This window comes from Scleropages formosus, chromosome 1 (assembly GCF_900964775.1).
Source record: "Scleropages formosus chromosome 1, fSclFor1.1, whole genome shotgun sequence".
Classification (NCBI taxonomy): Eukaryota; Metazoa; Chordata; class Actinopteri; order Osteoglossiformes; family Osteoglossidae; genus Scleropages; species Scleropages formosus.
Genome location: NC_041806.1, coordinates 18,778,762 through 18,797,000, shown reverse-complemented (window position 1 = coordinate 18,797,000; position 18,239 = coordinate 18,778,762). Strand labels below are relative to the sequence as shown.

Genomic DNA, 18,239 nt, shown 5'->3' with positions numbered 1-18,239 from the left:
CTTTTTCGAAGCTCAAATCTACATGCAGTTTTGAGAGTCTTTACAAATATGACTAGTACATTTATTCAAACAGCAAACAACAATGATCTTCAGCCACAGAAAAGAGAGGAAAATTCCACTTGATCCTCAGGCTTCTCTTTCACGAGAGCGCCTTGTCAAAGATCTATAGGCTACATGTTAATTTGAATTTTGTACCTCATCAGTGCACTCAAGTGACTGAGTGTGTGGCAGTGAGGATGGCAGATGGCTGAAATGAAGCCGTTACGGCTTACTTACAGTATGAAGTTTACATCATTTGAGTGGAGCTTGGTGAGGTCAGGGAACACAGTGAGACCAGTGTTAAAAATCCCCCTGTAATGTAATGAAGACAAAATGCATACACAAAACAAATGCTGACAAGTGGTGCAACAGCTAATAAGAACTTCTCACTGGGCAGCTTTGATAACAGAACTTAAGGCTACTGCAATCAAAATATGGCAAGTCCTATTGTTATTTATTGTACATGTACTATTGCTATGTCATTACAAATATGTTGAGACTTAGTCCTTAGAGGACTTTCCATGCTATGCAGAGAGATATTGTACTGAAGTATTAAGTTAAGGTCCTTTCTCAGGGTCATTACAGCCAAGGCGAATGCAAGATAATGAAGTCATTTTCAAGTTTCAAACCCATGTCATTAATTTACTTGTGAGTGAGAAAAAAAATTTCTTTGCATATGTATTATTGTGTATCTTTGTATATGTGTGTGGTCCCTGAATATGGTCTGTCTGATTATTACTGCAGACACGACTGTTCTCCACTACAAAGGTACCGGTAGTCCTCGACTTACGCCACAGTTCCATTCCAGTTACTTCATTATAAGTCCACATTGTCTTAAGGCACAAATCCCCCTGTACTGCATTATATAAACCATAAATATTTATAAACAATTAACAAGCATGAATGCTACATTGTTATATTTTATCACCAACTTCACATATTATTCATATCATAATCCTAAAATAGAAAACAGACGTACCCTGCTATCGCTGATAAAATGAAAAACTTAGCTGCTAAGAACATGTTTTCCTTATTGTCTTGCTGAAACCCACAAAAAATTCTAGCAGCAGCAACTGGAATGGTTGCTCTCCTATAATCCAGTTCTTGCCGCTATGAATGCAAGTAATTTTTGTCAACCATAGTAGGGAGTTATGGGAGATTGTTGACTCCTATGTTGTTCTGTCGTGAGGGAGCTTCTAGCAGAGCATGTGTGTGCTCTGTGAGTGCTGCCGTGTTTCGATGCAAAGATGAAACAAAGCTTGTGTTCCAACATTTCTCTCTTCCGAGTTGTCTTTCTGTAATGCCACCAACAGCACTGTCTGGGGGTGGGGATGTTACAATATTTCTCATCAACTTCAACAACTATCATACAGTGTAGGCTACTTTATTATTATGATGATTCTAATGTATTATTATTTGAAGTGCTTCAATTCATTTTCACAAAAATTCATCAAAGTTTGTTGGATTTTCAGGAATATGGAAAATGGGCTTTTGTAATCTGATTTTTCGTTATCCACCCCACTTTAAGAAATGGATTAAGGGTGAATAGCAGGGTACACCTGTAATAATAATATAAATACAGTACATTATTATAATTATATTTTCAAGCTGTGCTATTATTTTTAATTATCATTGTTGGATGTGAAGGTCTGTAATTCAGTTTACTTTTGCTTTGTTTTCTGCATCACCACATACCAAATATATTTTCATTTGGGAGCCATTGTAAAAAAATAACTTGAATGGAATCATAAATTCAACATCCTGTAAATTAAAAAAAAATGTTTTTAGGAATAAAATGCAATTTAAGTGCACAGTAAATGGAGCATTGGTTACCAATGGATGTTATGACCAGATATACACACACATTTTCAGAACCGCTCGTCCCATATGGATGACCAGATATTGGGACTCAAATAATATAATAAAGTCATAATGGGACAGGCAATGTAAATAAATATGAGATGTCATAAGTCACATATGTGTAAGTCGAGGACTTCCTCTGTTGTGCTCTTGTTTAAAAATATCTATATATCTGATCTATATATATACAGTTACAGACTGAATTTCTGACAGCTGAATAAGGTAAATAAATTAAAGGAGCTCACAAGTATTTCAAATTTGGAAGATCCTTAAAGGCCTCTGGGTCAATGTATGACAAACGCTTAGCATTCCGGATTTCTCTGGAAAGAGAAAGAAACAATTCACTGTAGAAAAAAGAAAAAAATTCTTTGCATTTTAAGTCTTTCTGTCTCACAAGGCTCATTTATTTACTGACTTATTAACTCTTCAATTCAATTAAGGAAAAAATAATCTGCTGATATTTTGAACATGAACAAAGTTAAAAAAAATATGTTATATATAGTGGACAAAAACAACTCACAATATGAGTATCAATGAGCTTATAGGGAGCAGGATCACCCTTGGCTTTCATAACCACTTAAGTCCTTCTTGGAATGGTTGAATTTGTTATTTTTTTAAGACTTGAATTATGTTCAGTTGGATATCAAACATTTCTTCCAGAAATAAAGCATCTAGTTTTATGAGAGATAAAGAAGGTGGACATGTAATCCACACTCTGCATACCAGACTTCCCAAAAAGTTTGACTGATGTTTAGAAATGGTGAACAGAGAATCTATTTGGTGGTGTAAACTGACACATTGCCATTATTGAACATGGGCACATTGTATGAAAACAGTAGTTGCACCAAAGCGTGCAACCTGGGCATCAAAATAGCTTCATATTTGCTTGCAGTTATATGACAAAGTAGTCTTGGAATCCAACGAGTTCTTTAAGATGGGTGCCAACACTATTACAGAATTATCAGCAAATATCAGCTGATGTCCATAGGTTTCAACAAACATAAACCCATTCAGATTTAGAACAAACAGCCAAAGACTCATCAAGGAATATTATTTTTTCCACTGCTGAGGGATTGTGTAACATAATGATATAAAATGGACTGTGTAAAATAATTTTTGTTTTTTGTCTCTTTTTCAACACTGGAGTGGATCAGGCAGGAAATTTGAACTTCAGCTGAACCTGAAATAATTTAACTAAATGTAACCTGAATGCAAGGATTTTCAATTTTCAGGCCTGACCCAGCCAGAAATTCAAGAAGGACTGTAATAAACAAACTCGCACGTGTGGCGAGCAATCAAGACTATTTCCAAAGTAATTCGGGCAGAGCTGTGAAATAACATCAAGTTCATTGTTGTAACTGGTATGCAAAGGAGGTTACTAAGAAGCTTATAAAGAAGCTAATGCAGTGCTTTGCTGTAGTTTACATCAATGGCAACTGATAATAATGAAAATTTAGCTCAGCTTAAACTTTTCAGGCTCCTTTAGGTCCCTTTGTTGTTTGGCTCTGATATTCACCTCAACTCATCACTGACTTTAGAAAACATCCAACCTACATTCATTCATTTAGCAGACGCTTTTCTCCAAAGCAATTTCCAATAAACACTATATAGTAATATCAGCCCACACCTTATTCAACAAAGGTGACTTAAAATGCTAGATACACTACTTGGTCTGTGGGCAGCTGCTAGTGTAGTGGTTAGATCTGCTGCCTTTGGACCCACAGGTTCAAATCTCACCTCTGGCTGTAGAACCTTTGAGCAAGGTATCCCAAAATTGCCCCGGTAAAATTACCTGACTATATAAATGGGTAAATAACTGCTACAGAGAAAAGCGTCAGATAAATGTAAGTATGAAATCTTCAGTAAGAATCACATATTGAATCAGACTTACAATGAGTCACTCATTCACATGTCAGTGAAACACACTGTGGGTGATGCTTAGAGTCACCAATCCACCTGAACAACATGTCTTTGGACTGTGGGAGAAAACTGGAGCATCCAGAAGAAACCCATGCAGACTCCACACAGGCTGAGCAGGCATCAAACCCATGTCCTCTCACACCACCCTGGTGTCACTGTGCCTTGACCATCTCATGCTTATTGGCATGGATACAGAATGAGAATAACTTAGAGTAGTCCTCCCTTGCTTTACAAAGGCAATGTACTCCATAAAACTCTTCATAAAAGGTTTATGGATGAGTGACTCATTTCACTGGAAATTGCTTTGGAGAAAAGCATCTGCTAAATAAATAAACATAAACATGATGACTCAAAGATGTAATTATGATTAGTTTCAACGGTAAAAGATTTATACATTTCTGAACCCTAAAAACAGCACCTAATTTTGCTAAACTATCAACAAATCCTGTTAAAATGAGCACAGTTACTTCAGTAGTTAACATTAGTTATCATAACAAAACATAAGACTGTCTCCCTTTGTTAATTACTGTAATACTTCATGATTTATTTTGTCATTAGTAAATACTGTAACGAGCTGCATTACTAAGGAATGTCATTTTTGAGTGGGAACAGCTGTTCATTGCAAATAGTTGTAATATTTTGAATTTATATATATGTACACATATATATGTGTGTGTGTGTGTGTGTATGTGTGTGTGTGTCTCTCAGCCCGTACTGCCCCGGGTTTCCTCCCATCAACGTTTCAGGTGAACTGGTGACACTAAATTGTCAGTTGTTTGCGTGCGTGCACGTGTGCATGCATGCTTGCACTGGTGCATCCACACATATCTCTGTGTGAGTGTGTTTGTGGACATTTCCACTTTCTTCACACATTTTTTCAAAAATTTTCACTTGGTGTTGCTATGATTTAATAACAACCTAATAACAAATACAAGAAAATAACAGCACAAAACAGTGTAAGCGGAGAAATTCCGACCAACTGACGAAACACATGCCCCTGCTGTAACTGCCAAAATAATGGCTTCGCACTCTGATGCACATCTCTCACCCGTGCTCATAAAAGACCCTTTGAAGGATGAAACAGGCTATTTTTTGACATGATGTTGCTACTGTCACTCATTGCTTTTCATAATTGTAAATTTTTCATACATAAATAGAAAAGTAGCATTAAAAGCAAATCATTGTAAGTCAAATGTTCATATATTAGAAATGACTGTAATTGAAAAATATTTATGAACAGTAACACTAACAGACTTGAAGAAACTCACAGGTACACACAGAAAGCTGCAACTTTCACTGAGTTTGTACTATTGAGACTTTTTCAGCTGAACACATACCTTGAAAACTGCAAAGCTGGTTATCTCCTCTGACCACAGATTCTGATTCTATGTAGGACGACCTTGAGTGTGCTTCTCTGAGACATACACAGTTGTACACTCAGACACCCACTCTTTCAGCAACTGAGTCGTCATAACGGAGACTACAAACTGCAGACAACTGACAGCAAGCATAACACTGATACAAATATTCAGTGTGATCCTTGAGAGTGAATTGAGGAAAATATTACTTGTGGTACGGCACATGCTAGGCCCACTTGTGCTGATGGAGTTGAGGGAATCCAATCCAAACATCAAAGCCAGCAACAGAGACAGATTTTTTTAATTCCTCAATCTTAAAGTAAAAACCCAGAACATCGCTGGACTGAATCATAAAGCTGAGGTGAAGACTTGCAAAACCAACCATGGTCCTAAAAGCAGAACTCAGAATGGAGCAAGGACCAACTGCGGAGAACACATCGAAGCATGGATCACCCAGTCACAGAAAGGATCTGCCCAGTCAAAAGTGAAACAGCAGATGTGAAAATTTGCTGAAACATCTGGTTTATGACATTTGACTTTATTAGAACTTCCTTTGAAAGACCTGAGAAGCTTGAAATGTCAGTCATGAGTTTGGAGTTGTATACATTTCTCCTTTGCTCATTTATACATATAGATAGTTCAGCAAAAAAGATTGTGATTACCTTCCTTATTGATGCAGGGTACAAGAACAGGACCTCTCCTGGCTTTTTGCACAACCCTTTGGTAACTTCCACTTTTCCACTAGGGTACCTGCTATCTGACTTTCATCCAGAGTGATGATGACTACTGTGCCTTCTCTTTGAATATTTCTGAAAGGATTCCCATTATTTTGTATCAGTTAGGTTTAAATCCCTTTCTGTAACAATGCTCATGGAGGTGTTGGATTCTAGAGCTTAACTCTCCACTCTGAATGTCATCATGCCAGCCACACAACCTTGTACTGGATAAGAGCTCACAACTGTAAACTGGAAATGTATCAGTACTCCTTAATATCACACTGATAATACTCAATATTTATTCATTTCACTTACATTTATTCACTTAGCAGACGCTTTTCTCCAAAGCGGCTTACAATGCATACCATGTAGTGTTATTAGCCCACACACATACTTCACACGCTACTAGCCCACACAGAAGGTTTCCTTAATGAAACACTATCACTTTGCTGAAGAAACAATTCAGCCTTAAGGTATAAAAATTAAGCTTTACATTGAAACTCACAGATTAATAGTTAAACTATTCTACCACAAAGCAGGAACAAAATTTTTGCCACCCCTGTTTGATTTATTTGAATACCAAAGACAGCTGATAAGAATTTTCTTAACTAAAATCTTAAAATTCTTAACTAAATGGATACAAGCTCTTCAGGTTTACAAGAAGTTCTTCCTTATACTCACATGTGGGTGATTTTCTTTAGGTTGTAAAAGGAGTGCTTCTCCAGGCTCTTCAAAGTCACGTCGACCGAAATATATCTAAGAGAAACACACACACACACACACACACACATTTTCAGAACCGCTTGTCCCATACGGGGTCACGGGGAACCGGAGCCTACCCGGCAACACAGGGCGTAAGGCCTGAGGGGGAAGGGGACACACCCAGGACGGGACGCCAGTCCGTCGCAAGGTACCCCAAGCGGGACTCGAACCCCAGACCCACCGGACAGCAGGACTGCGGTCCAACCCACTGCGCCACCGCACCCCCCTCATCTAAGAGAAACAATAAACTATTAATGAATAAACCAATAATTATTTTTTGATTACTGAGCCCCCCGTAAAACTGTCATCCCTTCATTCCTTATTAGTTCAATGGCTAATTAAGCTCCTAGGTTTTTGGCAAATAATGATAAACTTTTTCATTTATGTAAATTAGCTATATGACAACACACTGGAGGAAAACACTGTATGGATTAGTTCCTAAACACATGTATTGGTTGGCTAGTTCATTTAAATAATAATTTAATAATTATCTGTGTTTGTAGGTTTGGCTTTTCAACATCATCAACAGTGATGAGCAGAATATTATTGTAGTGAATTTAATAAGTATTCTAAAAAACAAAAATTGTCATTGATCTTACCAGTGAGATGCACATATGCTGATTATTAATGGTAGTACTGTACTGCAAAGTTACAGTTGCTAATTATTCTTAAGAGGGTATAGAATTATTTATTCTTGTCACAATCTAAAAACACCCTTAGGCAAGTGCCCATCCATGCAGCTTTAATAGCCTAATGAACAAACAAGTTGTATTAACTGATGAAGAGGGCCTCTATCTGACAGAGGGACCACAAATGCAGTCCATCTATGCCCTTTGTGAAATTTACAAGGAACTGAAGGAATTTTGACAGACTGGAATTTCAGTTCCAATTGAATTGCTCATGAATGCTACATAAAATTGGGGGTGTGGTGGTGCAGTGGTGCAGTGGGTTGGACCACAGTCCTGCTCTCTGGTGGGTCTGGGGTTCGAGTCCCGCTTGGGGTGCCTTGCGACAGACTGGTGTCCCGTCCTGGATGTGTCCCCTCCCCCTCTGGCCTTACGCCCTGTGTTACCGGGTAGGCTCCGGTTCCCCGTGACCCTGTATGGGACAAGCGGTTCTGAAAACATGTGTGTGTGTGCTACATAAATGAAAACACACTTGTGCGAGAGACTACAAAATGTGAAAAATGTGGTGACTGTAAGATTTACAGATGAACTGTTTATAGATTTTGCTGTTTAGATGACACTTATATTCGAGGTGACCTACAATGGTTTACTCATTTACACAGTACAGTATTTCTTCTGGAAGAGATTGAGGTCAGTGCATTGCTCAAAGGCAACACAGCAGTAGCAGAATTTGAACCAAAAACCCTTAGATAATCATTTATTAACTGTAACCACTTTTCTGCCATCTTCCTCACAGCTTGACGAGATCACGACACACAAAACACCGAAAACATAGTGTATGAGCAATGTGTTTATATTAAATTCAAACTTTATTTGTCCCATACACAACCATACTTAGTACTACATGCAGTGAAATGATTTTCAGACTGTCCGTAATACATACCTATAGTAGAGATAATAATAAGGCAATACAAATAAAGTAGAAATTACAAACATACTACAGAAATATGAAGAACATATAATGATGCAAAATAGGGTAAAATAAATAAAGTAAGATAAAAGTATAATAGTAAAAATAAAAATATAGTGATCTAAAAATTATATACCTTTATAAATATTATAAATATTATGCCTTTATAAAGGGGGAGTGTGGTAGCGCAGCGGATTTGGCTGGGTTCCGCTTTCTAGCAGGTCTGGGGTTCGAGTCCTGCTTGGGATGCCTTGTGATGGACTGGTGTTCTGTCCTGTGTTCCCCCCCTATGCCCTGTGTTCCCAGGTTAGACTCTGGTTTGCCACGACCCCCCCCCTTGGGATGAGTGGTTTTAGACAATGTGTGTGTATCTTTATAAATATTATAAAGGACCAACATTTCCCCGTGCAATGAGAGCAACCAGACGACAGTGTTTTGTCCCACTTTGATTGATAATGTAGTTCATTCACAGACTGGGCAACTGAAACTATATATACACTTGTACCTGAACTCACAATCACAACTGTTTTAAGTCCAACCACTACATCACAATCTATAAAAACTTAGTCCAGTAACCCCTCAATTTTCTCAGAGACTCTATTGAAAACATCAGCTAAAGCTGTACTGAATGTAACATGAATTAAATATTTACTGTAAGACCTTATAGGTTTAAAAATTATGTATTTTAAGTGATTAGCTGAAATATTTTAATTTGCTTATAACTGCCATCAACAGTGCCAGAGTTGACAGTAAAAAAAAAAAAAAGAAAAGATATAGATCTATATTTACAAAATAAAAAAAAAAATATTTACAAAATTGGACCTTAGGACTGCACGTAATTTGATTTGAATCAGGGAGGGGGATGAATGGAAGACAGCTTTTAGCACTACCATTGGCCATTATAAGTATCTCATTATGCCTTTTGGTCTGGGAAATGCGCCCTCTGTATTCCAGGCATCCATAAATGAGGTACTCGGAGATCTCCTAAATCAGCATGTATTGGTTAATTTACATAACATTCTAGTCTTTCCTCAGTCATATGGAACATGCTATGTATGTCACGAAGATAACATTTCCTTCAGTCGAGGGATGAGGGATTTTCTTCAATGTTCCCATGAATGTGTTTTCTACATTTACTTTGCTGTTGTTGCATTCCATGATACTTCAGAACCAATAACTAGTGATGTTTAATGTTCATATAACTGTGTTGTTTTGCAATCACTTATGTGATTTACTGCAATCATGTGATTGTGGTCTCTGTTTTATCTTAATGAAGACTGCACAAATATTGTACTTAACCATGTTGTATAAAACACATGTATTCACATGCATTCATTTAGCAGATGCTTTTCTCTAAAGCAACTCCCAGTGAACTCTATGTAGCATTATCAGCCCACACACTTTATTCACCAAGGTGAGTTACACACTTACAATAGGTTGCTCATCCATGCATCAGTGAAACACACTCTCTCTGTGTCACTCACACACTATGGGGAATCTGAACAGCATGTCTTTGGAGTATAGGAGGAAACCCATGCAAACACTGGGAGAACATGCAAACTCTACACAGACTGAGCAGGGATTGAACCCATATGCTCTTGCACCACCCAGGTGCTATGAGACAGCAGTGCTACTCATTGCACCACCATGCTGCCCGTTATATGTATATATATGTTTTTACAGGCTGCTTCCTTACTTCTATTAAGTACTCAAGGAGATTTCTGGATGAATACTGATGGATGTAAATGTTCATGCACTATAACATTAAGATCATCCCCGGATAAACCTTTACACAGCTACTCCTGTAATGTAATGTAAATGTTTATATGTATCTTTACAAAAAAATACTAGGAAGGTGATCAGGAATTGTTGATATTCTGATAAAGAACATTGGTGTTTATGGTGGAATGAAACAAACTAATTGTACTTAAGAATCACCCGTCTGCAACTATGTCTCTTTCTCCTAATGTAATGCACAAATTGTACTTTCTATGAGATGTACGTTGCTTTGGAGAAAAGCATCTGCTAAATGAATAAATGTAAATCTAATGTAAATGTATATGCTTAGTTTCACACCACAATCATAACATTTTAGAATCATGTCTAGCTCTACACCTGACAACAGCAACCTAGGGTTAATACTGTGCTTAAGAGTGCAAAAACAGTTCCTTTCTTGGGATTCAAACATTAAGTCTGAATGCTCTGCCTTTTTACTGCCCTTTCCACTAATGGTTGCTTGAGTAGGACTAGGAACTGGATTTTTTTCACCCTTTCAGCTTTCATTCGATTTTTATTTGATTCAGTTTGATGTATTCATTGAGGAAACTCAGCCTATATTAATCAGTTTAGAGCGCACCTGGAATTCTAATTAATGCTACACAGTTTATCATGTTGTGTGTAATGTTAAATACATACCTGCAGAAATTAAACTGTATATAATTTTTTTACTGATAGCTCATAACAGCAACAACTATATTGCACTGCAAAGATAATGTAGTTTCCAAATTACAAATGTTATTCCACATGGGAGAAACTTGCAACTCACATGTGTGAAATGTTGACCATGTTTGCGAAGGCATCTTGATTCACAGAATGCAGTCTGGTTTCCAGGAGCCGGCTGTCAAAGAAAAATATAACAAATTCAAGGTCAAAGGAGAGTTGTTATGAGTTTGTCTTATTTTTATCTTCCTTTCTCAACCAACAATTTCCAAAGAGGTACAGCTGCTTCAATACTGCTAACTCTAACTCGAATCTCAGTGTTACTGTTATTGCTAAACCAATTGAGTACTCCTTTTTTTTTTTTCTACAGAGCTATGAATACCATTTAAAGAGTAAGTAACTGGGGCAGCTGGTAGCATAGTTGTTAGCACTGTTGCCTTTGGACCCAAATGGTGTAGGTTCAGTTCCTTTATAATTATGCTGAATTACTCCTGTGAAATTAACAAGCTGTATAAATGGGTAAATAATTGTAAGTACATTAACATTGTAAGTTGCTTTGGAGAAAAGTGTCAGCTAAAAACGTACATGAAAACACGTAAAAATATGTAATATTCATGGATGCACCCAGTTCCAACATCCTCATCTTAATTATAATCCCTAATACGTGACACAGTACATATATAAAGTTAGCTATCAATATGATGTTCTCCAGTGAGTGTATATTTGCTCTGATGGAACTAACCCTTTTTTGGCATCAGTCAATACACAATACCCACAAAGTAAAAACAGATTTCTGTTATTTTTTGGAAATTTGTTGAAAAAAAAAACTAAAATCCCAGTAAAATGATTCATTATTAATCTGCAAAAAAAGTTTATGTATTTCATAATATACAAGAATTTTCATCTTATATATCTTTCTCCACTGTCGTGACACAAAAGGGTCAAGAAGCTATTGTTCTGAGTTATTGAGCCTCAATGTGGATTGCGTCTTTTTCTTCAAATGTATTCTGCCCGCATGGGGGTGCGGTGGCGCAGTGGGTTGGCCCAGGTCCTGCTCTCCAGTGGGTCTGGGGTTTGAGTCCCGCTTGGGGTGCCTTGCGGCAGACTGGCATCCTGTCCTGGGTGTGTCCCCTCCCCCTCCGGCCTTACGCCCTGTGTTGCCGGGTAGGCTCCGGTTCCCCACGACCCCATAAGGGACAAGCGGTTCAGAAAGTGTGTGTGTGTGTGTTTGTGCAATACTTACTGGTGGAAGAATTGAATAGATGAAGCTTTAAGGAGAATGATAATGAATAGACAAAGCTTTAAGGAAGAGTCATGTGTATATGCATGAAGATGGAGATGCACATCATTGTGAAAAAGTATTATCGCATTACAGATCAAGGCATTATATATGCAACTGCATGACCTGCGATGTTGCTTCCCTCTCTAGACATATTAACTTACGAGCAAAGATCAACATGCGAATCCACGTAAATGGCATTATAGGAAGATAGCAGAAATGTTAGAACAATAGTCTATATTATTTATTAAAGTTACCCAGAAAGAAGTTTTCATAAATTTTCTGTCTTCAAAAAATGTCCAGAGTAAGAAAATGTAATAAAATGTGTTGTACAAGGGTAACTTTGAAAGCATTTCAGATGGACTTTACTTAAAGGAAGCATCCTGAAATTTACATTTATTCACACTTTTCTTATCCCCCAAAGCAAGTTGTGTTAAGTTGCTTACAGTTAGTTACCCATTTATTCACATGGGGGATTTGAGAATTTATTTATTTTTTACATTTTTTGAGTAGAGCAGTTGAGAGCATCTGCTTTACTCAAGGGTATAGCAGCTGGAACTTGAACTGGTAATCTGAGGGTCCCCAGGAAGCTCATCTAAACCACTGTACTACCAGTTGCCCTAGAACACAAACAGGTGTTTATTTAAGCTGCTAAGAAATGTTTTGCAACATTTTGTAAGTCTGAGTAAAAAAAAAAAAAAAAATCACAAAATATGTTCTTAGAGGCTAATTTATATTTTTTTAGAGATGCTTTCACAAAAAATATATACATAGCGGAAGGGATTGGGGTGGATAGCAAAGAAGGATATTAACTTTTAAGAAGCATTAATTATAGCAAAAGCATGGCCAGTAGGCTTGCTTATAGCTTTAATATTTGCATATCTATTGTAGTAGTTTAATGTATAACCAACCTTTTATGTGTATTTTGCCTCTGATCCTTTCTTCAGTGCTCTCACGGTGTGAGAAAAGCGGTCTATAAAAATAAGTCGAATTGAATAGAAGACCTGAACTGGCATTATCTTCACAGGAGATCGTCAGTTATACTGGCACAAGCTGACCATCCTTGCTGCCCATGACCCAAGTGTACAGCAACATAAACTATTTGGCACATGTTTTGGATTTTTATATGCATGTTCATTCTGGGAGGAGTTCAGCTGCCTTTCAAAATATACATGGAATATATGCAGAGGACAGGAAAGTGAACTGACAGCTCTCAGGCTGGCAAGATAGAAGACCTAATGAAGAAAAATGGTAACTACAACCCACCTCTTCATAATGGCTAAAAGGGGAACAGAAACATTTGAGATGAAATCTTTAATTGCCATGGACACACAGCTCATTTTTTACCTCATCGGCTCCTAGAGCCTGCACCGAAGCTAAGATAGCAAGAGCACAAGTTTCCTTTGAGGAAAAGGAATTGCAAATGAAAATAGTAAAGTATCCAAGGTGGCAGTGCGGTAGCACGCAGCGGCCACTTACGGGTCCTTAAACATGGTGCATGTTATGTGTTATCTACACCATTTGGGAAACTCTTACCAGAGATGTGCATCGGAAGCATTGGTGCACATGCCTATCATCGCCAACTTCTTCTGAATATTGGAAGACAAAACTCAGGAGGAATAACCGATGGGTTTTGGGAAGAGCTACGCGACCTCAGGCTGCTACACGCATCAGACCCTAGGACTGCTGGATCGCCTGATGTCCCGGGCCAGGATAAAGGGCACCGGAAACGGTGTGCGAGGCAGTGGAAGCGCAGTAAGCAAGCTGGCATTCGTGCTAGGCTAAAGGCTAACCCTAGCCGCCCATCTCTACTATCCATTCTCCTCTCCAGTGTTCACTCTCTCGACAATAAACTGGACTTCCTCAGACTACAGCTAACTACACAGCATGAAGTCAGAGGCTGCTGTGTTCTTGTTTTTATGGAAACGTGGCTCAATGACAGCACTCCAGACGCAGCCATTCAGATAGCCGGTCTAACTGCACATCGCGCCGACAGGATAGCATCACTGTCTGGTAAGAGTTGCGGCAGTGGTCTGTGTGTTTATACAAACAATGAATGGTGCGGAAATGCTGTTGTAGTCTCTAGCTACTGTTCATCGCTTGTGGAGTTTATGACTGTGAAGTGCTGGCCGTACTACCTACCCAGAGAGTTTATTGCCGTGCTCACTGTCTGGATGTACATTTCACCCGGCGCTAACGCAAGGGAAGCGCTAAGCGAACTCTACGGGGCTATCTGCAATTTACAGATAGCACATCCCATAGGATTTTTCATTGTTGGCGGGGACTTTAACCACGTGAATCTGAAATCAGTTTTGCCAAAATTCCACCAGCATGTTGATATCGCTACCTGTGGTGCAAACATTTTAGACCTTGTTTACACAAACATTCCTGGTGCCTACAAGGATGCACTTCTCCCCCACCTCGGTCACTCGGACCACATCACTGTTATGCTAATCCCAGCATACAGACCACCCCTGAAACATGCCAAATCAGTCCTGAAACAGGGTAGAACCTGATCAGAGGGAGCTATATTAGGACTTCAGGACTGCTTTGAACATACAGACTGGAAGAAGTTCAGAGAGGCTGCTACATACCATAACATCACAGACTTGAAGAAATACAAAGAATCAGTGACTAGCTACATCAGCAAGTCATAGATGATGTGACTTCCTTCGAGACCATTACCACATGTGCAAACCAGAAACTGTGGATAACTGCTGAGGGGCGCTCACTGCTGAAAACCCAAGACACTGCCTTCAGGTCTGGTGACAAGGCAGCCTACCGCACAGCAAGGGCCAATCTGTTCCGGGCTATCAAACTGGCAAAGTGGAACTATGCAGGAAGAATCCACCGTCATTTTCTAAACTCCAAGGACACAAAGCGCATGTGGCAAGGCATTCAAGCTATCACAGCCTACAAAGCTACATCACTTGTCTGTGATGGCGACACCTCACTCCCAGATGTGTTGAATGATTTCTACACATGGTTCGAAGCACAGCCCAATATGCCAGCAGGTAAGACCACACCAACTCCCACCAACTGGGTACTTTGTCTGTCTGCAGCAGATGTGAGGAAGAGTCTTTCCAGAATTAACCCACAGAAAGCAGCGGGTCTTGAAACATACCTGGCCGGGTACTCAGGGAATGTGCTGTTCAGCTTGCAGATGTCTTCATGGACATCTTCAACATTTCCCTGAGCCAGGCAGTAGTCCCTGTGTGCTTCAAGACGACCACAATCATCCCTGTGCCGAAGAAATCATCGGTGTCCTGCCTGCATGACTACCAACCAGTTGCACTCACACCTATTATCATGAAGTGCTTCGAGCAGGTAGTCACGAAACACATAAAGAGCAGTCTTTCCACCACACTGGACCCATTCCAGTATGCCTACCGTCCTAGCTGTTCATCAGAAGATGGCATGTCTGCTACCATCCACCTTTCTCTGAGCCATCTGGACAAAAAGGACAACTATGTAAGGATGCTGTTCATTGACTTCAGTTCAGCATTCAATACAATCACACACACACACACACATTTTCAGAACCGCATGTCCCATACAGGGTCACGGGGAACCGGAGCCTACCCGGCAACACAGGGCGTAAGGCCGGAGGGGAAGGGGACACACCCAGGACGGGACGCCAGTCCGTCGCAAGGCACCCCAAGCGGGACTCGAACCCCAGACCCACCGGACAGCAGGACCGAGGTCCAACCCACTGCGCCACCGCACCCCCATTCAATACAATCATCCCTCAGAAATTGATTACAAAGCTGAGCTTGCTGGGTCTGACTACCCCCCTCTGCAACTGGATCCTGGACTTTTTGACTGGGAGACCTCAGTCGTCAGGATCAGCAACTCCACCTCCAGCACCACCACACTAAACACCGGTGCTCCCCAGGGCTGTGTGGTCAGTCCACTGCTGTTTACCCTCTTGACTCATGACTGTGCTGCAAAGTACAGCCCAAATCATATTATCAAGTTTGCTTACTTGACTTATCTGCATGCAAAGAAAAGAACCTCCTTGTCAAATGGTAAGGAAAGGAGTCTGCAGAACACACAAAACAGATCACAGCTATTCAATAAATCGGCCCAGTAAAGGTCTCCGAATGGATGGACTAGATGAGCACTATGGCTCCCCTGAGGTAACTGAAGATGCTCTATTAAAAAAAAAGCTGATAATTTCCCAAAGATTTCTGACAGACACTAGCAGAAACTTAGGATGCTGGGTGACTGACTTATAGAGCTCTGGTCTGCAAAGGCAGAAGGGGACTTACCAGGTCTTACTTTTTTGAGCAAAGTGAGAGCTGTTAATCTCATAGAACAAAAGCAACCGTACAATGTGCAGTACAAATGGATCACTGCTGGGAAAAAATGCAAATACAGTAACGTACAGTTTCCTTTCTCCATGTTCGTGGACTTTGCTTGCCAGCGAGCTAGAGCTAAGAATGAGGAAGTCCAAATCTTACATTGTACAGTATTCCACCCCATAGATTAGGAGGCATGAGACATAACACCCAAAGGAAACCTGCTTAAATCCACAAAACAGATGTGTCCCCTTCTTCGCAACAATCAGGAACCTTCAACATGGAGAATAAAGTAGCAGAGGACCCTGGCAGAGAGACAGAAGGCTCTTGAGGGCCTCAAAACCTAGCTGTAAAAACAGGACATGTGTTTCAGATGTTAAATGTTCAGGGGTAGTGTAGTGGTTAGAGCTGTTGTCTTCAAACTTAAAGAGCACAGGTTCAATTCCCCACCACTGACTGTAGTACTGTTGAGCAAGGTACTTACCCTAAAAATTGCTCTTGTAAAAAGGCCTAGCTGCATAAATGGCTAAATAATTACAGGTAGACTAACAGTGTAAGTTGCTTTGGAGAAAAGTGTCAGCTACATGAATAAATGTACATAGTTAACATCACATCTAGCAATAAACTGCAAAGTGAGTACCAAAGAAGTACTTGCTCTTCCTTCTTAGTTTCACACATACCAAGTGATAAATTGGATCAACATTACCAAAGTGTCAACTTAATCAATTATATAGGTTCAATCAATTCTTCTTGATCAGATCTCCGCAAATAAACTCAGAAACCTTTTTGTCAGTGAAACATCAGGAAACACATCCATTGTGCACTCATGATCAGCTCAAGGCACTTTTGATAATTCAGATTTCTCTGTTCTACAGACTAATTGCTTAATAGACATTGCTTAAGTCTGGGAGACCTAAAGAATAACCTTATTGAAAGGGGTTAATTTTCCCATTACTGATGTTTTCTGTTTTTAACATCCCTCTGGAAATGCACTATAAGGTGCTTTGAAATCACCTGCTTGATTCATTTTTGGTTTATTACACTGTGAAAAAGCTGAAATATCAAAGGTTGACCTTCAAACACCAACCAGTGTGCATAAAGCCTAAAGAAAGACTGACTCTTTAAAAGCACATGGAGAAGATGTTTCTACAAAAAAAGAGAAAAGGGGGACTACTGCCAAGCATTGCATTCTGGGAAATGGAGGGAGAAGAAAGGAAAAATGAGTACATGATTTGAATGTAAAAAACAGAACCAAAACTATTATAACAATTATTTTTTCAGGCAAGTATACGCTTCCCATGCACCTGCCCAAATTCAATTCCATAATATCATACTGTGATATATTGCCCGTAACCACATTTTTTGGAAAAGCCTGCTTTCATTGTTTTTCTCCGGGGTGTAAGGTTCTTTGATACTGAACAACATAAACACTGCCATAGTACTTTCCAAAAAAAAAAAAGAAATGTGTATGACTGGACCCTGAGGACCAGCCAACTCAAATATGATCTGGGTCTGTTTTTGTGTGAAGAGATGAACAGTCCAGCTTCTGCAAGACAGTTCACAAGACTATAAAATGAGCCTCAAAGCCCACTTTTATTTTTCAAGGATTATTATTATTAGCTAACAAGTTGATTTCACTGCTCAATTTTTATTTTCCTCTAAATGTTCTTCTGCTTCTCACAATCCAAGTTTATTTTTTCCTTCAGTTGACAATGAGAAATGGTTCATAATGGGTACACTTAACTATTCAAATTATCTGCCAAAAATTAGGATTATATTGTGTGGTTCTCAGTCAAAGACAAAAGCAGATCAAGGGGGCCACAAATTATTAGATACACCCAACTTGTATGAGTAAATGGTGTTCTTGTCTCTGGCTGAGAATCACACATACCTGTGTGGCCTAAGTTCATTATATTGGTGGCCAGGCTCTCTTTTAAACACTTTTTTATATGATCTATCCATGAATAAA

The 18,239-nt window shown here is 39.3% G+C and overlaps 1 protein-coding gene across 1 annotated transcript in view; it reads right to left on the bottom strand.

Annotated features, from left to right (window-relative positions):
• Window positions 1-18,239, bottom strand: part of tshr (thyroid stimulating hormone receptor) — a 40,588-nt gene that overhangs the window by 16,054 nt on the left and 6,295 nt on the right. The window contains exons 2-5 of the mRNA XM_018732307.1: window positions 10,797-10,868; window positions 6,575-6,649; window positions 2,145-2,219; window positions 277-351 (exon numbers count right to left, since the gene is read on the bottom strand). Coding sequence (XP_018587823.1) covers window positions 277-351; window positions 2,145-2,219; window positions 6,575-6,649; window positions 10,797-10,868 — 297 coding nt within the window. The remainder of the gene's footprint in view (window positions 1-276; window positions 352-2,144; window positions 2,220-6,574; window positions 6,650-10,796; window positions 10,869-18,239) is intronic.